Source organism: Sesamum indicum, linkage group LG3 (assembly GCF_000512975.1).
Source record: "Sesamum indicum cultivar Zhongzhi No. 13 linkage group LG3, S_indicum_v1.0, whole genome shotgun sequence".
Lineage (NCBI taxonomy): Eukaryota > Viridiplantae > Streptophyta > Magnoliopsida > Lamiales > Pedaliaceae > Sesamum > Sesamum indicum.
In genome coordinates this window covers 10,329,188-10,351,763 of record NC_026147.1, presented here as the reverse complement: position 1 = coordinate 10,351,763, position 22,576 = coordinate 10,329,188, and the positions used below count along the sequence as shown (strand labels likewise).

The 22,576-nt window shown below is 31.4% G+C and overlaps 2 protein-coding genes across 2 annotated transcripts; both read left to right on the top strand.

The window, feature by feature from the left end:
- Positions 4,217 to 4,645, top strand: LOC105158105. The gene has a single exon (XM_011074743.1). The coding sequence runs from the start codon at positions 4,217 to 4,219 to the stop codon at positions 4,643 to 4,645; it is 429 nt and encodes a 142-aa protein (XP_011073045.1).
- Positions 17,370 to 19,622, top strand: LOC105157966 (zinc finger protein ZAT4-like). Its single transcript, XM_011074527.2, has one exon. The coding sequence runs from the start codon at positions 17,967 to 17,969 to the stop codon at positions 19,392 to 19,394; it is 1,428 nt and encodes a 475-aa protein (XP_011072829.1). The 5' UTR covers positions 17,370 to 17,966; the 3' UTR covers positions 19,395 to 19,622.

Below are 22,576 nucleotides of genomic sequence, written 5' to 3'. Positions count from 1 at the left end.
TATTTTAAATATAAATATTATTTATAATAAATAGTTTATTATAATAATTTAAATTAAAAACTTAAGTTAATTGATAAAGTATTATCATTATTGTTTATTAACATTTACATTGATATAAATATTTAAATTTAAAAAAACTGAATTTAGTATAGTATTTTATGAATCATGATTTTAATTTAATAAAATAAGTGGTGTAGGTTTGATGTTGGGATTTGGGAGACAGGAGTTACTGTTCATTGTCAAATCATATTTTTTAATATATATATTTAGTAATATATATGTGTATGTATATATAGTATTTTATTTATTAGTGAAATATAATATATATTTATGTTAAGAGTAGAATAAAAAATAATAAAAATAATAATAAAAAATAAATTAAATTATAATTGCACACCTAGTGAAGGTGTGCAAAACTCAAAAACAAACAAGGTTTTGTGTTTTGGCCCATCTCTAAAATGGGCCAAAACACAAAACCAAACATAACATCGAAACACACTAATTCATAATGTGATTTTGATCACCTATTTCATAGATTTATGTCTTGCTAGCACAAGGATGAATCCATATTTTCATTGTGGTATGAACGCATTTAGAGAGTCTCTATGTAGATTTTTGACATGGACGAAGGACGGAGAGGAAATCTACATATATCGTCTGTTGGAGGTGAAAAATAAAGGTAATCTCATTTTATATTTATGCTCTTCTTGACCCTTAGTTTGTACGTTGTATGCACGATTAGATCTACATTTAATAGACTTAATGCGCACGAAAATTCAAGGAAACACCCCCTGAACCGGATTTATATATTTTATCACTTCTTAATCTCATTTTTACACGCTTTCGCCATGTTTTCGAGCCGATCCGCTATCTTTTAGTGCTATCAGAACCTGTTTCGATGGACATTGAATGAATGTGTTTTAAATGTTGGATGCATGTTTAACAAGTTTTATCAGCTTTTATGGCATGCATTTGGTTTAGAATTCATAATTATGTATTATTTGAAAGCATGTTGAATTTTTCTTTAACAATTGGATATTAAAATTTTTTGAAGAATCATGATTTTGTGTTGTCTAGGTTCATGTACAAAGAAAAAAAAATATCAAGAAACAGTTTTTTCAGAAAGAATAGTGCAACAGCAGTCGGTCGTGCACTGGCGTCTGCCTGTGTGCATGCGGGAGGGTAGTTGTCCCCGGCGGCTGGGCTTTTTTTTCTTTTTTTGTCCAAAAAAATAATTTTTTGTATTAACTTGCATATTTTCTAAAATGGTTAAGTTTAGCTAAATTTAATTTTAATTGAGATTGATAATTTTCCAGAATTAAATTGGAATAGGTTTCCAAACAAGAATTATTTTTTGCATGGGTTCCACTAATATCCAATTTTTAACTGCATTATTTTACATGTAATTTTCAGCACATGATTTCTTTTTATATGGTATTGGTCATCATATATTTTTAATACATGGTATGTATTAATTGTTGGAGGATAATTATGTGGAATACATTTTTATGCTATGATTGTTAATGGTATTAACAAAGGGATTATCACGAAGCCTTTGACCTTGTGTTTGGTTTTAATTCTGTTGTATTGGAGCCTGTGTACCTCTTATTTTTGTTTATTGTTGTTTTCAGAGAGTCCGAGAAGTAAGAGATGTATTGCTAGGCCCATCAGCATCATAATATGAGTTAAAAATCTTGTAATAGTGTAGGTCTTATGGACTCAGAGCCTAAATGTTCATGTCGCTATTTCACCTAATCTCTAGTGTCATGAATTGTTGCTAGACAGCCACCCATGGCAACAGACTATTTCTGGTTATGGGATAATTAGAAATAACTAATTAAATTAGATTTAATTAATTTTATTTATCACATACGCCCAAGTCTAGTTAAAGGTGAACCTAAAGAGTCACGTCGTTCCACAATAATCGGATGCAATTAATTTTGAATTAATTCCATAAGAGTCAGATTAATTTAGTTTGGTTAATTAATTCTTGGAGCGAATAAATGACTGGATCATTTATTTAGACCAATCCATTGGATGGATGAACTTGAAATTTAATTAATTAAATTAATTAAAATTTTAAGTTACCCATTAAAATTAATTTAATTATTTTTTTGGGCTTGATCCAATTTATAAATTGAAAAAGACAGCATGGGTGTGGATCTTTTAATTAAATTGAAAGATGAGCAGTTTAAGTTGGGCGTGAAATTAAATTGGATTTAATTAAAATCCATTAGAACTTGAATTTGATTTAATTTTAATTAATATTGCCGGTCAATTAAACACAAGCCCAAGGCCTTGGACCTTGGCTAGGTCAAGAAGGCCTCATTTTTGGAGAATGTTTGCTGATTTTGATCTTAAAAATTCATGCATGAGAGGGGTTAGGATTAGGTTGATGTTTTGGAGCCTAATAAGGTTAGGACTCTTTGTATATATATAACTAGGTCATATATATACCAACAAAAAACTCTAGCCACACACAACACACACTAGCCTCTCTTCTCTCCAAAAAGATTCATCTCTCTCTCTCTCTCTCTCTCTCTCTCTCTCTCTCTAATTCTCTCCATTTCTAAGTTTCTCTACTCTAGAGATCAAAGAAAAACGAACCGGAGATCAAAATATATTAATAGCGGTTGTTTTGATCTCTACTCTTTCGTGGTCATTTTGTTAGAATGAGAAGACCACGCCCTATTAGTGGGAGGGTGGACGTCTTTAGAGGGTCTCAACATTGACATCTATCTGTTATCGGATCCAGGAAAAGGAATCGACGCTTGTAACTGAGCAAGAAAACGACAAAGGTAAATCCTATTTACATTTATGCTTCTTGCATTTGCTTGTTTGATCCTATGGCCATGGTTTTTATTTCATAGTGTACACCGAACACCAGGAAAAGATCAAGGGTACACCCCTTGATCGGGATATTATATGCTTTAATCGTTATTTCTACGATTTTCGTGCTTCCGTCGTGTTTTTCGGGCCGATCCACTCCCTTCATGCGGTACCAGAACCAGGTTTCGGTGTCTAGCCATACAATCTAACGTGTATTGCATGAATCAACATGTTTACATATTTTAATTAGCTTTGGAAGCATGATTCATGTGTTTAATTGCATATCTAGATCTCCGTTATGTGTTTTATTTTTTCATTCAATTTTGAGGATGAGAAAATTATTGAAATTTCTGAAACTTAATTGATTCTTTTTGTTTCAGAAATTGCCAGAAAAAATAAAAAAATCGGGTTTCAGAAAAAAGGTAAACGCAACAGACTATTGCTACCTGCCAGCCCATAGGCGTATGCACGACAAGTAGCACAATTGTGTTTGCTCGCAAGCAGGAGCCTGCCTAAGAGCGTGCGCTAGTAATGTAGTGAGGAAGCTTATTTCACCCATACGTAGTCTCACAAGTCATGGCACATTCGGGTTGAAATGAATTTGCACTATTATTGTGAACGAAGTGAATGCGCACCTATTTTCCTGTCTCACTAGTCGTGGGGAGTGATAGTCTGCGCTATGATTCGGTTGATAGGTTGGGTCTAACACCAAGTAACGTGATTCGCTTGGAGTCCTCGAAATCATGTGAAAATGGTAAGACAAAATATCTTGTGGATCTCATAGGTCGAGAATGGTATTGAATACCTCCCACGAGACTATTTCAATGTGAATCGTAAAATCGGGGCATGGAGAATTTTGCTTGTGCACCCAAGCCCACTAAGAAAAGGCTTCCCGAAACTCCATTTGAGAGTGATGGACTTTCATAAAAATAGTGGGAGGGTTAATGACTGAAGTCCAAGTGCTTAACTTGTATATAATATTATGATAATCTACTAATTTTCTTTTAATTATATATGTCTAAAAATTCACTTAATTTCATACTTGATGTTAATAAATTTAACGAACAAACTATGTTATTTGGCTGAGAAATTTGAGGATAGTCCTCGATTTCGAGAACTAGACTTATATTTAAGATAAGTGTCTACCTCGGACTTTGTTGGAAGGATTCCTGCCAGGAGAACGTTTGACATTCGAGAAATTTACCCAGTAGCATGATGATAGTCGAAAAGTACGCAATATTGTACTGGGCTTGATTAATGAGATCCAGAATTAGTATGAGAGGTTCGAAGACAACTGGTCGATAATACACTACATGAAAGAACTTTATGTGGTACTAGACCGGCATATTAGTTATGTCGTAAAATAAAGGCATTTTTTGGCGCTAGAATGATTAAAAGATCATCCGTACAAGAGCATGGAATGATGATGCTATCTCTAGTGGAGAAGCTCAAAGTCCTCCAGGCTGATTTTGAGAAGGAAGAAACATACGTTAATGTGATCCTGCAATCACTAACTTCCTCTTTTGATCAATTTGTTATCAACTACAACATGAATGGACTTGAAGAAAGCCTTAATGAGTTGATTAATACATTTGTCCAATACGAGGCAACAATTAAAAAATCTGCATCGTCAATACTAGTGGGAGAGGTTTCAACCTTTAAAGCAAAGGGCAAGGTTGCTAGACGAGAGAAGAAGAAGAAAGATGAGACGTCTTCTACTGCTAGCACTTTAAGTGCTCCTGTTACACCGTTAGGCGGGGGTCAGTCAAGGATTCTGAATGATATTTGCATCTATTATCGAGAAAAGGGCTATTAAAAGAGGGAGTGTCCTAAACTCCTCTCTAATGAAGGTAAACTCTTTAATTGAGTATTAACATAATCACCATTCTACATTTGGTATTGGATACCAATAATTCATAATCTACAAATGATTTGTAGTTGGTGATAAACAGTAGAAAAGTCAAAACAAGAAGGTCCTAAGGCTTAGTGATAACGAGGTTATTGTTGCAAAGGCTAGGGACTTAGTTGGGCTTAATGGTGATAGTGTTAGTATAGTGTTTATGTAACCTAGCATAATTGAAAAAGCATTTTTAATTATTATTGGACAATTTTGGTTAGATATTTTGATCAATAAAGTCTTTTATTTGACATTGAATAGGGATTCGTGTCTGCTGGGTGAAACATAAACTTTGAACTATCTCATAATTGAATTATGAATACTCAAATGAATAATAAAATGATAATCAAGAATGAGACTTACAGTCCTAGTAGGTCAATCTCTTTTAGTTAAGGATGAGAAAGATCGATAGATTCAAAGAGCACTAGATATAGGCAATTTGAATCGATTAGCTTTTAAAATATTTTTTAGAAGGAGAAAAACCATAAAAGCTCTTTCGTGGGACAACATGAGCTTAGCAATTGCACATTGGATGGGATCCAATGCGACATCTATATGTCCTCTAAATTATACATGATCAGTGTGGGGTTCATAAGTCTAATTACATTTTAGGGGTTCAAAGAATTAGACCCAGAGTAGTGAGCTGAAATGATTGCCTTTCAATTGGATCGAGAGGGTATGCATACAGTGGGGGTTCTTGAATATTGAAAATGAAAATGTGATTCTCACTCGTTGAAGTTCTTTCTGAAGGGACCACGGTTGACTAGTCTCTGATAAGGTAGAAATTAAACTAAGTTGGACATTCTTTGATTTGTGTTTCATTTGAACAAGTTGGCCCTTATTTTATGATGAAACTCTCGTCCTACAAAGTACTTGAGTTAATAGGATGGTCCTATACACGTCAAGGAAACAATAAGAGTAGGTTTTCATACAACTTCTCAAAAGTATCATTTGTAACCGAATACTATCTCTAGCTGACTGTATTCCAGTCCTTATTTGTTTGAGTGATTGGATTATAATCCAAATAGAACATAAGGAGGAGCGATGTGGGACATCGTTTAGAATCAACAGCTTGGAGCTTAAGGTCGTGTCAAATTTCGTCCTTGAGCCTTGTCCTTCTTAGGCTAAAGCAAAATGGGAGCTCTTGGGGCCCTCTTCAAGCCTCATGCTTTATTGGGCTTCTTTAATTTGTTTTGGGCACTCTTACATGGGCCATAAACTGGGCCAATCATTTTTGGTCATATCAATATTGATTTACCGTAAATTTTAAATCGTCGTTGTTTATAATATAGAAAATAATTTATTTTTTTGTAGTGCATTTTACATTTCACCTTAGGATCATAACAATAGAAAATGTTTTTCCGTGCCCTCAACAACCAAGAAATTAAAAATATTTACATAGTTACAGCTCTAATTAGTTACACTTTCTCCATACATAAAATTAATAATAATAATGAATTAATGATCATGTTAATTATGTCCATTTAAATCAATTTAATGGTAGTGATGTGGACCATATATATATGGGTTTTAATTAAATTAAAGTAGGATTAGTTAGAGTGTTCCAAGTAAGTACAGTTTCATTAATATTGTACCGCGTTTGGTTCGCTGAAAATGAGAGCATCCTAATTGATAGTTCTTTGCTTTGACTTGGGATTAAAGATTGCTTGGGTGAGAGTCGATGTAAAACCACCTTTACTTTTTCAATTCTCACTTCTTTTCATGCTCTTAATAATTACTCAATTATAATAAAAATATAATTAATTGCATTTTACTCCCAAATAATATTACAAATAGAAGGCACACGACTCCCTGAAATTTCAAGAAAAGAGCTCACTCACTAAAAAAAAAAAAAAAAAAAAAAATTATCAAAAAAAAAAAAAAAAAAAAAAGATTATTTGATCCCCATGTACACTAATTTACGGCTAAAAAGTAATAATAGATTAATACTATCTACAACGGTCAAATAAAATTAATACGAAAATCTTAAATTTTAATCATAATTAATCAATATTTGCTATGATTTTAACTCTAACCAAAATATTGACACAGATTTTAACTATAGCTAATATTTTGACTTCATTTACAGAAATAATAACTGATAGTCGTTGTGCAGCGATTGTTAATTATAACAAATACTCATATTTTTTCTAGTGCATCTATCCATTATTTTAGAAGTGGAGGGGTTGGATTGCAATTTTTCTTTATTTCAGGGAGTTTTTTTGTTTATTTATATTTTCATAAGGGGGCTTCTTATTATTAACGGAAATCTATAGAAATACAAGTAGGAAAATTGGGAGAAGCGATTTTGGTGTATATCTCATGTGATGTTTTCTTTCTTTGGTTTTTCTTGAGCTACATGGGAATAGATATTGTATTTGTTCTTATACGGAATAAATCAAGTATGAATGTTTATCAAATAAATTATAGTACTTGCTATTACGTGGGAGAAAATTATATTTTAGGTCTCACACGTTCGTCTTTTTGCAATTTTAGTTCCATTATTTTTCATATTCCACCTGTATTTTCAAAAATTTACAATTTTAGTCCAAGCCTTGATTCGTTAATCTTTTTACTAAGCAAAACGTGCATGATACGTGTACCTATAAGTTTTCGGTGGAATCATGGTTATTTCCATTATAAATTTTATCGAATTAAGGCTTGAAACTAAAATTTTGATTTTTTTTTAAATTATAAATATGATGAGTTTAAAAATAATAAGACTAAATTACAAAAAATTAACTTGTAAGGCCTAAACTGCAATGATCTCTGTTACATGGTGAATAACCTTTGATACTAGCGATTTGTGTGGAAAAGATAAATAACTAGCTACGAGATCGATAAAGACTATATTGTATAATCTACAAAATAGTATATGTTAGAAAGAAATACGGAATTTTTGGCTAAATTTATTTAAAAAATTTATGAGCTTTTAAATCTTTTAAAATATTTTCTGCAGACCCTAATATAGCTAGGATGTTGATTAATATTATCTAGAAAGAGTTTTAGTTTAAAGTGTTTCATTGACTATAATTACTATAAAATATTTAGTAGCATGGTACATAATTTGTAGTTTGTCATAAGTTAAAGGGGTTTTTCATAATATTTCAGAAAGGGGCTGTGAATTTTACAAATAAATTTTATTTTCTGCGTGACATATGAAGTTCTTAGACTAATTTCTTTGTAGTGTAAATCTTTCCCATTTCAATTTTCACCCAAGTTAAAATGAACTAACATAATATTTGTATATATATATACATATATTTAGTTGTTGTGGTATGTCGTTTTTATATGCATATAAGTAAATTTTCATACTTAAAATATATTATAAATAAGAGTAAAATATATAAACCAATACATTACATTAATAAAAAAATATATATATAATGATTAATCAATTAATATAATTTTAAATATTGAATAAGTTAGTTATTTTATCATGAAGGGTATTTTTGACTTTACAAAAAATTAGTGCAGCAGTGTCATTAATCGCCGTTTGTAAGTATAGAAGGAGTTTTCTTTTATATTCGTAGAGATACTGATAGGGATTTAATATAAAAAGCATTGCACAGGCGAATTTACCCTCTGAAAAATATGAAAATCTCAAAACAGTCAGGGATTAGCATTTTTTCGAGCGAGAGGGATCGAACCTGACCCAATAACCACAATTGCTAGTCATTGATCCTCAGTCCATCTTATGGCTACCTAGTCAATACGTGGACCTTACGAGCTCTAACACGTGGATTTCGATAAATACACAAGAGGCTATATTATGCAGGTACATATTATTACAATGAGATCAAACTTTGTGACCCCTACAACCTCAATCAAAATCTAACTTTGACATCCGAGGATTTCAAATAAGGGCCATCTTACCAAGTCTAATGACCTGGTGCTACAGGCCGACCCTTTCATCTGCTCGAGGACCTCAAATGGATTTCATCCAACATGTGCTTCCAGGTCATCACGAATCTCAATCCGGTGCATACACAAATTGTAAACTAACTAAATTAATTCATAATATATAAGCCTAAGGGTAGCTACAAAATCTAGTAGTAGCAACATAGACAAAATCCAGAAGTATTGGTGATTGTAGCTACCTTAGGCTTATAAATTGTGAATTAATTGTTGCATTGTGGCAAAAAAGAAGGGCATCTTATCTTTCTTCTAGATAATAATGTGACAAGGCAAGTGGCCAGCCTTTCTTTGGAAGGGCTTTTCTTGTCAATTTGAGCATCACTTTGCCCAAATCCATGCTACTCTTTGCTCACAAGTCAAGTTACTTTGTCCATACATATATTTGAATATGCAAAAATCATCCCTATTTATTTATTTATTTTTATTATTAATAATAATAATAATATAAGGGTAAAATACATTTTGCTTTCCCTAAACTAACAAATGTAACACTTACCCTATATAATTAAATTTTTAGATAATATTGCCCTTGTATTATATATATATTTAGTTCAAAGAATTTTTTCTTATAATTATGAATTTTAAGATTAATTAAAAGTTTCTTAATTAGAAAAAAATATATTTTATTTGTAATAAAGTAAAATATAAATAGTGAGTTAAATAGTTTGAATTTTATTTTTTTTACAGCCTCAAAGTTAACTAATAAATCATGAGTATAATAAATACACAAAAAAAAAGTTTATGAAAAGATTTTATTACTTTTGGTAATAAAATTAAGTTATTAACTATTTATTCTTGTAGATAAAAATGAACAATTACATATTTTTTTTAACATATTTTCTTTAAAAAATATGATAAAATATATTTATTTTTTTCTAAAAATATTTAACTTTGGGTTAAGCATATATATATTTTTCAATTTCTTTTAAGAAGCATATATTAATTTATATGCTATATATATTGTGTATCTGCTATATATATTAATTTATACTCCACTTATTATTTAAATTCTTCACTTATTAAAAAAAGTAATCAAAAAAATAATTTGGTGATGGTTTAATGTGCAAAATACTAAAATATATTGAAAATAATATAATGTTCGGTTCATGAGGAGCATTTTTATCCAATCAAGGGGGTAAGTGCGTTATTTATTAGTTTAGGGGGGTAAATATTACGTGATGAATAGTTCAGAGAGACAAAGTGTATTTTACCCTTATTATCATTATTATTGTTGTTGTTGTTGTTAGTATTATTATTATTGAAAATGGTGTAGTCACAACATTTACTGATAAATTTAGATTTTTTTTAATTTATACCCATAAGTAACACGATATATATATCTGAAATGATTAAAAATAGGCTTAAATGCATGCTTAGTTTCGTAACTTAGATAATTCGGAGTTTTCGTTTGTTTAACATTCTAAGATAGCATTTGGTCCTGTATCTTTACAATTTTCATGATTTCAATCAGTTTTTCGCTGGAGTTCATACTTCTAACCTGAAAAATTGTGCTACTATTCCTATAAGCTCATTTTTGCCTATATTTTTATTTTCAACTTTCTAGAGGAACATTTTGGTTTTGCATCTTTTAATTCGGCAATTTTAGTCCTTTTCATTGGAGTTCACTCTTCCCAACGGTGACAAGACGAAAATGCCAAATACTTTAAGTAATTATAAGATCAAAAATATATTTAATCCTTTAAAACAATATATACGTTTATATATGTGCATGTGAAGGTGAAATAAGAAATTTTAAACACAGTATGTGTTTTTTGTGTTTGTAATATTAGTAAATTCTTCTATTTTGCTTAAAGTTTGTGAGAAATAATTCGAACAAAGATATGGGGTGTTGGAAGTTATCACATTTAGTGAATTAGAGGAATACATCTACCATACATGTCTTATTATAGGAAAATTTTATTCCAAATCCGACTCAATCAAAGTTGAATTAATTATATGGTAAATATAATATATTTGTTGTGTGATTTGTATACAGTTCAAGAAATTAACCAATCACATAGCAAGCGTGATATACTTACTCTGTGATTAGTTTAGTTTGACGGTATCTGGTTTGGACAAAATTTTTTTGTATTATCTACCACGTCGTTGGTCTTGATATGATATGCTAATTTTGGGTAATTAATTTTCAAAGAAAAATTCGATGCTTTGTGGCGTAATTATTTTCATTTTGTTTTTTTGAAGCGGATGATTTAAATTTGAACAACACCTATTATGCAGTTAAACAACATTCCTCGCATATAGTGGGGTTCAAACCCATGACCTTAGGTCGTATGGCCTCAATTTCGCTAGCTATACTAAAACCTCATTGAAATAATTATTTTCATCTTCACTTTACATTTTTGCCGATTAAATAACATAATTGGATGATTTTTGGGAAAAAAATAGATATATTTTTGTCCAGGTTGAGTACAAAGACCCATGGGCATTGATTGGTGGAAACTCAACTCAGATCCTATCTATATTTTTTTAATGGGTCTGAATCTAGATTTGGGTATACGAATAACCACTGGGTTTGGGTTTGGGTCTCTAAATTATGTTATGAGTTGGAGTAGGGTCTTATCCTATCCATTAACATCCCTCATTTGAGGGATGGTAAAAAGGTGCAACGGGGTCATGGCACGGATACATTGTAAGAAATAATTGTGCTTTTGATGATATTATGCTAAATGTTTGGCACCTTTACACATTGAAAAAAAAAAATAGAAAAAACACGTTTTAAATGTTTGATGAGACACTCTGAATAGTCATAATTTAACTAACAAGCACATGTAGTGGATAAAAAATTATAATTTTATTTATTTTTTTTAAATTTTTTAATTTTCTTATGGACTAAGTAGATATTGTTTTTTTAATATAAATTCTTAAATTTTTCCATCCATCCCATCTGATTATTTTTTAACAAAAAAATACAGCAAGCACAAAGTTGACGATTTCATACCTCCATTCAAAGATTACACAATTTCATCAAATATCAGAGGGTACTTGTAAGTTTTGAAACAAAAAAGGAGTATTCGTAATTATACCAAACCTTAGGGGAGATCGTTGTAATTTACCTTAAATGATAATTATATAACCATGACTGTGTATGCAATGGCTATTAGCCATTGTTCCTGCAACAGAGATCATAACATCAATCATGCCTCTAAAAACACATCAAAATATTTTAACCACAATTAAAATTATTGTAAATATTAATTAATTATGATTAACTGTGATAGGAAGAATTGACGTAAATAATTTTTAAGCTACAGTGATTTATAATACAGGAAAAATAACTTAACCGTACTGCAGAACATTCAGAACTCATTTCGACATTTGATTCGAGAGTTTAACATACTTGAGATACTTAACATCGATCTTTATTATTCCTTCTTGAGATCAAATAAAGATTCCTTAGCCAATCACAAGATTAATTGTTCCATACATATATAATAGTGCATGAACACTCACCTTACACAATGTGCATGCACATGCTTATCAACTTTAAAAAAGATTACCAACAAAACAAAAAGTAGTTCAGCAGATGTTTCCTCGTAGTCACTCCCAAACAAGGTGTTAATTAATTAAAAATCACTTTAACATAAGTATGGACATGTAATAAAAAAGAACAAAAGAGTGGGAACATTAGAGGGACAATGTACAGCTAAATCTTGGAATGAAATGCCGGCTTAAAGGGTTGTACCAAAGTAAGGAACAATAATAATAAATTTTAAGTAAGAAATACTTAAAATTGCGAGTTTTGCGATGTGAGAATATTAGCTAGCCGGCTTAATTATAGCGAGTAAGGGCCGGCACTACTTCAAGCTACGGCAATAGTTTAAGCAAGTTTAGTGCTGCCTCAATTTGTGACGACAGTTGTGCTCAGGGGGGTTGCTGTAGCTTCTGCTCTCGTAGTACTGAAAATAAACTATCGAGAAAATTGTGAGTTTTGGTGAAAGTATTTGAAAATAAAAGTGAAAAGTAGAGAAAAACTGAAGTTTATTAAGAGTGTTTGGTTGGGGTGGGAAATGGAGGAATAAGAGAAGTGGAAGTCAAAATGGATGTATACGAGATAATCTTGTGTTTGGTTGGGAGGAAGAGATGAAGGTGAAGTATAACTAGATGTATATGATATTCCTTCGAAGTCCAATTTTGTTTCGGCCAAAAGTTAGGTCGAAAAGTGAAAGTATAAAGCCAAAAAGTACAGTTTTTATTTTTATTTACTCTATTACCCATATATATATAATTTCTCCAATTTGTTTTTTTACCATCTTGCTGATAATACCGTACATAATTGCAAAAGAAAAAAAATTAACAGAATTACCGAAAAACTGTTGCATCAAAGTCAACAATCTTGTTGGTAGTTTTTATTTATTTAAATTAAATAGTTTAGAATAAATGAACGATACTCATTTTGATGAATATTTTTATTAATAAAAGATATTCTTATTTTTATTTGATAAATATTTTTATTAACAAGATTTTTAAATTTTGATATACTAAAGTTATATTAGTATCATATTAATTTATTTATTTTCTAATACAAAGTGAAGAGAAGGGTAATTTAATAAAAGTTAATCCTTTTTTCTTAAACTGTTTTTCTCGTATCAAACAAGGAAAAATATTTAAGATTTACTCCCTTTCCAATCATACCAAACAACTTAAAGGAAAACTATTATTCCCCCCTTCCCCCTTTCACTTCTCCTCCCCCTTCCACTTTCATTTTTCTCTCACTTAAACCAAACGAACCCTAATATATGCAATTCTATCAATAGGTTGTAAAAGTTGGTGGAGAAGAAACGTATAACTTTTAACTTAAATGAACTTAATTTAAATAATTTGAAGAGCATATGTTGTAAATAAAATACACACTTTCAAAAGCTAGCAAGCGTCTATATTTTATTATTAAGTGAGAGCACCCTTTTGGTGTCTTACTTAATTGTGGTCCATTGTTTTTTTAAAATTTAAATTAATCAATACGATTTTTTACTTTTCCATTTATTTTGGTATTCCGTAACTACTTTTTAATTTTTTCAACATTATGTATCTTTGTTTATCAATATAGTTTTATAAATCAAAATAATAATATTAACTTATTATCTTATATATATATATATATTATTTTTAAGTATTTTTTTATTCTATAAAAATGGAATAATATAATTTATATAAATATTTAATTTTAAATAATATTAAAATTATGCATATACATAGAATATGCTACACCTATTAATTTAAATTAAGATATTTTAATTATGAATATTTCGTACTTGTGTTCGTCATTTTCTTTCCTCAATAGAATGTAGCTTAGGTTAAATGCGAGAATAGTTGCGTGAATCGGCTAAAAAGGTGGATATCTCGATTTGTATAATATTGACTTGGGTGAATAACAATTTACCCATATTGAAAATGAGCATATTATCCCCTTATGAAAAAAAATATAACAATTTATCCCTTCTGTACTTCTTAAAATGAAGCAATTTACCTTCCTATATAAGGAGGTAAATTGCTTCATTTTAAAAATTATAGGGGGGTAAAGTATTGTATTTTCAAAAATACACAGAGGTAAATCGCTATTTATTTTTTTATAAGGGAGTAATTTGCTCATTTGGGATATCATAAGGAGGTTGCTTGCATTTTTTCCTATTGACTTTTATGTATAGAGAAATTAATCTTTGTGTACTTTATCTTTTACTAGTCATTAAAATTTGGCTAGATATGAATCAACTATACGTTAAGGGTAGTACAACTATTATATAATTGGTGTATAGTTTAAAAAGGGGTAAATTACAATCTACCAACCTGTATTATGAAAAATAGACAAACAACCCCTTTATGAAAAATAAAATAGTAATTTACCCCCTTTTATTATTCAAAATGTAGCAATTTACCTCCCTAGGCAATACGTGTGTTTATTAACTTGTCTATTGACTGGTTGTCCACACAACTGATGGACGCATATATTGTATGTGTCATTGCTGTCTATTTTTTAATGGAAACTTGGATATGGGATGAAATATGTCGAGTTTTTCTGATTTTAAAATTATTTTCAAAATTTTGTAAAGCATAGGACTAATTAAGTGTGCCGAGTTTTCTTAATTTTAAAACTATTTCAAAAAATCCGTAAAACAGAAGACAAAAGTGTCGACCCCCTATTCTTGTGAATACAAAATTAACATTAAAAATAAAATTTCTTCTTTTTATAATTAGAAATAAATTTTACTATCGTAAAACTTTGTAGCTCATATTGATCCAAAATTCTAAAAGATTTTCCTAAAAAATCTTACTAACAAATATTGTCGTAAGTATATAAACTTTCTAACAAAATCAACAATAAAATTTGATGCTAAAATCAGCATCGAACTAACTACCATATAAATAATTTCATACTAAATTGATTCCCACTGTAAATTAGCAACGAATGCCGCTATCTTGCAAACATTTGTGTTGTTACTAACACTATTTCTTGATGTGTATACATGTAAAGTTAGTATTTTTTAAAATTTAATTAGTTTGATATCACTTTTCTTTCATGTATTCATTTAAACACTTTCAACTTTTAAAAACTAATTAATATACATTAAATAAAAATTTCTGTCTCCCATTTTATCTCTGATCGAATACTTTAACATGTGTTAAATTAGGAGACAATATTAAATAATTAAATTTTTTGTTTTCTCATTTTTTTATACCTCGATTTTGAAAGGAAACTTTATATTAACATCTTAGGAAAAATGGATTATTGTTTCTGTATATGTAAGATTAATTAATGACCCTTTGATCTTTGAATATTTTCTCTGTTTTCTTTTTTTTTTAAAAAAAAAATCTTTTGGCCTAATAATATTAGAGAGGTAATAAAAATTCAAATTTGAGTAAGGTCGATGCAAATAGCATAAAGACATGAAAATACAAGAATTTGAATCAATAAACATTCGCAATTTTGTTTCAATGCACGGATGCTTCAAAAATCTTTATACGTGGTGTTTGATACGTGCTGGATACAAACACAACTTCAACATTATTTTTGTAGATATCGAACATGCAATATAACGTATTTAAAAATAAACCAGAGAAAAAATTCCAATATGATATGAATCGAGGCACAGAAAATGAGCAAACGACACTGACAAGGGTGATAATATGTCCAACACAGTTTTTAATAAATTATGATAGTTTATTTTTATTTTTTTGTATATTTTATAAGTTTAAGGATTATAAAATTAATTAAAAATAAATAGTATTTATCCTTTTTAATTTCATTGCATTACCTTCTTTTTATTTTTTAATATTATACCCTTTTCTGGTTTTTTACAACAAAATCATATACTATAAATGACATTCGCTTATATCCAACACTGTAATTGAAATGAACGTATTTTATATATACTGTATCTCTATTTTTATAAATTATTTACTAATTAGATATATATACATATATATATATATATTAATCCGTATACTTATCTCTTTGTGTAGGAGTCGTATCGTAATCTAATAAATTACGTATTATTGTATTCGTGTCATATCATGTTAGTATGTTGTCATCAGGACAGCAAGTTTGTGGAGAAAGTGCAAATATTTATATATATGATTAGTAAGTGAGGTGTGCTTTAAACTCAAAGCAAAATGATATGAGCAACAAAATTGAGAAGAGTAAAGTAAGAAAGGATGAATGACAGGTGAAGAAGAGCAGTGTTGACAACTAAAAGGGGACCCCACCCCCACATTGTGGATCTTTGTTTCCATGTTGTAATAACAACTAGAGAATAGAACCTCTACAGCTGATCGGAGAGACAGAGAGAGAAAGTCCAAAAGAATAACTGCCAAAGACAAAGAGTGGAATTCCCCATCTCTCACTTCCCATTCTGGGCTTCCTTACTACCATGACAAAGCAAAGAATACTCTTTTTTTAATTATTATTTTTTAATTTTGTTGTATCGAAAACTCAGAACAAAAGCCTTTAAGAAGGAATTTGCTAACCTCAAAGAATGAAGTATAAGTTACTTTTTTTCGATTATAAACCTACAAAACAAATCTCTATTAGAACCACATCGGGAAGGCCCGATTATAGCCCTCCGATGTCTTACGAATATTAGGGTAGCAATAGTTGTACCCTCTGCATACAATGCAGTTATTTTTAAATTTTATCTAATTGAACGATTTCACGTAAACTAGACACCAAAATGAACGAATGGTTACAGTAAGTCCATACTTAATAGGGTTTAGAATGCATCAGGGCCAGGTCGTAAAGATCTTGAATTAATAAAATGAATCCAGAGCTTGTCGCGGATATACTGTTGAGAGGTTTTGATATGGCTTTTATAAGATATCCCCACATCAAATTTAATAAGTGGATCGATTTAACAAATTTTCAGAATTCCTTTCTCTATTTTTCTCAGCCATTGGATTGTTCCACCTAAATAATACTTGCCCTGTTGACACAAGAGATTCATAGTGAGGGTAGACGTGCTGCTATCTTTCTTTGCTTTAATTTACCCCTGCTTATCTTTTTTTACCCAGATCGAATTAGATTCAATCGAACTAATTTTACAACAAGTGTTATACAATTTTATTTTTTTTCTTTTCGTATCGGATTTGATTGCATTGAACCAACTACACAATAAATATAATAGGATCGGATATTTTCTTATTCAAATCACGTTTGATTGAATCGAGCCAACTACATAATAAATGTCTGTCTTACACTCAGATATATCGATTGTTTTTCGTGAGTTGTACACCAATTATAATAAAAAAATTTAATACACACTTATCGAATAATTGATGCTGATACGGCGAGATCTGGATCCGGCTAGAGTTTCCCTCCTTTGGTGCATGGATTTCTCCTCCCAACTCTACTATGTGTAAGAGAGAGAAACTCAACTATTATTATTATTAGCAGCAAAGGTAACTGACCCTTCTCTTGAAATTTGATCTTTTCTTCAACTTTCAACTACCCTATAGCTACTACTACTTCTAGTAAGAGCAACAGAAAGATAGAGAGAGAAAGAGAGAGAGAGAGAGTGAGAGAGAGAGAGAGAGAGAGAGAGAGAGAGAGAGAAGCTGTCTTAGTTGCTGGCTTGCTCATCTTTCTTTAATTCATTCACTTTTCTTGCTTATTCCCTGACTCTTTCTTGCTCTCTACCAGCTCAACATTCAAGAACTTCAAATCCCACTTTGTTTTTCTCAGCCGAAACCTCTTGATCTCAACCTTCTGCTCTTGTGCTGTTCCGTTGCCATTTTCCATGTGAATTTAAGCTGTTCTTGATACAGTTTCTGATCTGTATTTTTACATTTGATCTGTGTAATCAAGTGACCAGTTATGGAGGAAGATCAAGAACTGAAACACATGTGCAAATTCTGCTGCAAAAGCTTCCCCTGTGGTAGATCCTTGGGAGGCCACATGAGGTCTCATTTGATGAACACTTCATCATCATCTGATCAGGACAAGCTTCCTAGGAAGAAACTCCCTCCTCTTACTAAGACCGATGTTTCGATTAAAGACAGTGGTTCGTTTGGTTGTCGGCTTAGGGAGAATCCAAAGAGGACAAGCAAATTCCCAAAGATAACTGAGAAAGATACTTTGCTTCAAGAGAAACTCTGCAAGGAATGTGGGAAAAGCTTCCAATCTTGGAAGGCCTTGTTTGGCCACATGAAGTGCCATTCGGTGAATGGAAAGGCTGCAAATACTGCGGAGCAAGATTCTTGGAACGGTTGCAATGATCACCACCGGAAGCTGATCGTGGACAGCCAGTCAGACAACGAAGCAGCAACGCCGTTCTGCAGGAGGAAGAGATCCGAGAGAACGAAAAGGTACACGTCTGCAACGAAATCATCATCTTCGAACTTTTCGCCCTGTGTTTCTGAGATTGATCAACAGGAGCAAGAGGAGGTTGCTCTGAGTTTGATACTGCTGTCTAGGGACACAGGGAGTCGGGCCGGTGTGAATTCGGTTCTCGAGTCATCCAGCACTAGTTCTGAACCTCTAGGCGCCAAGAAAACTGATAAAGTGGTGAAACAAACAGAACTTAGAACTTCAGGAGAAGGGTACTTCAACATAACAAGCAAATCAGGAGTTTCGACCGACGAATTTCGATTCGAATGTGAAGTTAACTCACCCAAGAATTTGAACAGGAAAAGTGGGGTGGATCAGTTTGGATCAGATTGCAAGAAGAAAAGCTCAATCAAGAGGAAAAGCATCGGTTCACATGGTTCTGAACTCTGCCAAGATTTTGAGAAGAGCAGCAAATTCATGTGTGCAATCTGCAAAAAGGCCTTTCCTTCTTACCAAGCTCTTGGTGGACACAGAGCCAGCCACAAGAAGTTCAAAGGCAGCTGTGCTCCAACAACCCAAAACAGCCCTGAAACTGAAAATTCACTGAACCAAAGTGATAGCACCAAGCTCAGCAAATGCACCAGCAGGGAATCTCCTGTCGACGTTTTTGCAGAAAAGATCGTTTCAGACGTTGTAGGCAAGAGGAGTAAAGACCACGAATGCCCGATTTGCTTCAAAGTCTTCCCATCCGGCCAAGCGTTAGGCGGCCACAAGAGATCACACTTAGTCAGTGATCATGTCATGAAAAGTAGCGATCCTCCATTCGCTAGTGCTCACAAACAGATTCAAGAAACTCGAGACTTTCTTGACCTCAACTTGCCTGCTCCGGTTGACGATGAATGTGAAGACTTGAAGCCTTGGTGGATACCGACCGGCAACGAGCATGGGCCGTTGCTCGGCCTGCTCTCCAGCTGATGATGATCCTGCTCACCTTTTAAGTCAGAACTGTACAGATTTCATTCATTCTTTACAGAGAATTCAAGTCATTACACACACTAGTCACTAAAAGTTTGCATCTCTTTTACCAAAAATTTTCCCAAGTGATTGCTTTCATATCTTTTGTACCACATGTTTAAGCACTAGTCATCATTTATTGCGCATGTAACCTTTGATCAATAGTGCAATGCTTCACTCAGCAGCCAATGCAGTTCATTGTTATCAAACAATTCCTAACAGCTTATCACACAGCCAATCGGCACGGAAATATTCGTCGATCACCACCCTCCCTGTACTGTGTGTGGGACCCACAAGTGATTCGATCAAACCGAAAAGGTTTGATTTTTCGGGACTTGGTATCGCGGGACTCACCAAGAACTAACGACCGAATCAATCACTACGGTTATCTACAATTAAAATTATTGTTGTTATTACGTAATATTTTGACTTGGCAATGAAGGGAAAATGAGTGAGTTGCTGAAACCATGGCAAGTTTACTAAGTCATAAGCAGTTGAATAAATTTCCGACAATTAAAATAAATAAATAAATTACAACGGTCTCTCTTAAAGTTTATCATAATTACAAATCCCCCTTCATTTTTTAAGAAATTATAAAAAAAAAACCCCTAAAATTACAAATATTCACAAATGGGTATTTGTTAGGGTATTCGTAATTTCAAAAGAATATTTATAATTTTTTAAAAAATAACAAGATGTGTATAATTATGATAAATTTTAGGGAGCTGGTTGTAATTTACCAAAAAAATAAATTAAAAAAAAAGGAATGGTTTGCAAGTGAACTGAAAGTGGTTGTTTAGCCCACCTAACATGTAATGACTGCACATCTCATTTCCTTTTCATTCTTAATTAATCACAATTATGTACAAGTGGTGCAGGTTTATGTGTACTTCTCGATTGACTATGCCCAACATTTAAAGTGCCATTATATAAGACCACTTGTAGTACATATCTCACTTACATAGAATTCTCTGAGAAATTTTCTATTTTTCTATAAATTTTCTTGAATTTTGCACTTATTTATCTATATATATTATAAATATATATATGCAACGTTAGAGAGGAAATGACGGATTCCACGATCCTATAACCTTGTCTCGATGAATAATCCTATAACCTTATCTCGATGAATTTTTATTTTTTTTTTATTTTTATTTCAGGAAAACGTTGAATATGAATAAAATATGAACAGAATATCTTAACTAAAAAGATATATAGTTTGTCAAAATTTCTTATAGTGAATGGATAGGACGATCCTAACTTTGTGCTCGATACATTTTTAGTTTTATTTATTTGGGTTTTATGGGAAATTTGAATATAAATGAGACGTGAAATTAAAATAAAATAGAATATATGAAATAATATACATATATTTCGAAATTCCTTATTTATGAACAGCACGATAATGACCCAAACTTGTGCTCGATACATTTCTAGTTTTATTTATTTGGGTTTTAAGGGAAAGTTGAATATACATAAAAGACATAATATTTGAATTAAAACAAATATAATATATTTTAGCGTAAATTATAACCACTTTTCTTGAGTTTTGGCATAATTACGAACACTCTCTTATTATTTGAAAAATTACAAATACCCTCTGATGTTTGATGAAATTATGTACTCCTTGGATGGATGTATGAAATTGTCAACTTTACCCTTATTGTATTTTTCTTAAAAAAAATAAAAATTTATAAAAAAAATCGGAGGGAGTGGATGGATGATAAAATTATCCACTAAGTCCATAAAAGAAATTATAGTTTTTAGTCTACGAGGGCATGTTGGTCAGTTCACCACAAAAGAAAGATGAAAAACATAACAAAAACTAACAGATTGAGCTAATTGCTAGACGACTGTTAAAATCAAAGCGATATTAGCAATTTACCGAACAACGAAAAGATATTCTTAAATATACCAAACCTCAAAAGAGGTTGTTGTAATTTACCCTTTATTTTAAATCTCTTATCCATGAGGCTCAATGAAGTCAAAACCCTATGTAAGTATTGGTTGTGAATAATTTAGCCTATTTAATTTCCCAATTTTAACCTAAAGTGAGGTGTTATATATATATGGTTGCTAATGAGAGCTTCTTTTTGACTTTGTAGCCCTCAACCACATGCCTCATTGTAGACATTGTTGAGTTTTAGCATGTCATGAAATTGGTAATAATGTTATAGGTAATGAAAATTGTGAGGGATGTAGTTTTTAGATATCTAATCTACTTGCTACAACTAAAAAGCTTGAAACTGTAAAAAAAAGATTAATTTTTGTAATTTTTTCAATTTACCATTTTTCAGTATTTTGTATGAGAAAATAAATAAATAAATATTTAAAAAATTTAAATTTTTAAAAAAATCAAAGTATAAACCCGAAAACTTATTAAATGAGCTGGAAATCCCCCAATTAGCGTGTCGTATGCATAATACATACACTTCTTCAGCAAATTTATGAATTTTCATCATGACCACTTACTGAATCGTTTTCCTCAGATCGTCACACACGAGGGCTTTCCTCTACTCTAATTCACCTCCGGAATACTTATTTAAATTAGATTTCGAAATAATAATCTGGTACAGGGCAAGAGTTATATTTGGTATGGAGCCATGTCGTTTCGGTCAGCGTGGCGCTTCCCTTCATAGAAGTTAGAAGTTAGAGTATCTCGTCCTTAAATTGTTGATTTTTTTTAATTGCAGAATTAATTTATTTCAACAGGATTAAAAGTATCACCCCATAAATTTATAGGACTAAAATTGCAATATTTTACAAATTTATTTCCTCATTAGTTCTAGTAATAACAAGAATCAGACAAAAGCAAAATCCAACAATCACACTCCCATTACTGGAAAAATATAGCATAACATTTTGGGATCAATTTCCTTCTAAAAAAATACACAGTCCAAGCAGAAGGGCCTTCACACGACGAACACACAGAGGTGAAGGTGAGTTGTCTGGTTCTTACAGACAATTATTGTGACTATATAGGTATTTTTTTATTCTCTTGTACGTCCAAGGGTAGTCTCGCCATGAATTTTTCTGTGACTAAGGATGCATAAGTAATTTTGGTCCTAGTCGGGGGCTGGTGTAATTAATTATCCCACTGGGCCACAAAGAGTATGATTTTTTCTTTCTATTCTTTATTTTAT

Coding starts and splice junctions, on each gene's coding strand:
- LOC105158105 (XM_011074743.1), top strand. CDS start 4,217: ATGATTAAAAGATCATCCGTACAAGAGCATGGAATGATGATGCTATCT.
- LOC105157966 (XM_011074527.2), top strand. CDS start 17,967: ATGGAGGAAGATCAAGAACTGAAACACATGTGCAAATTCTGCTGCAAA.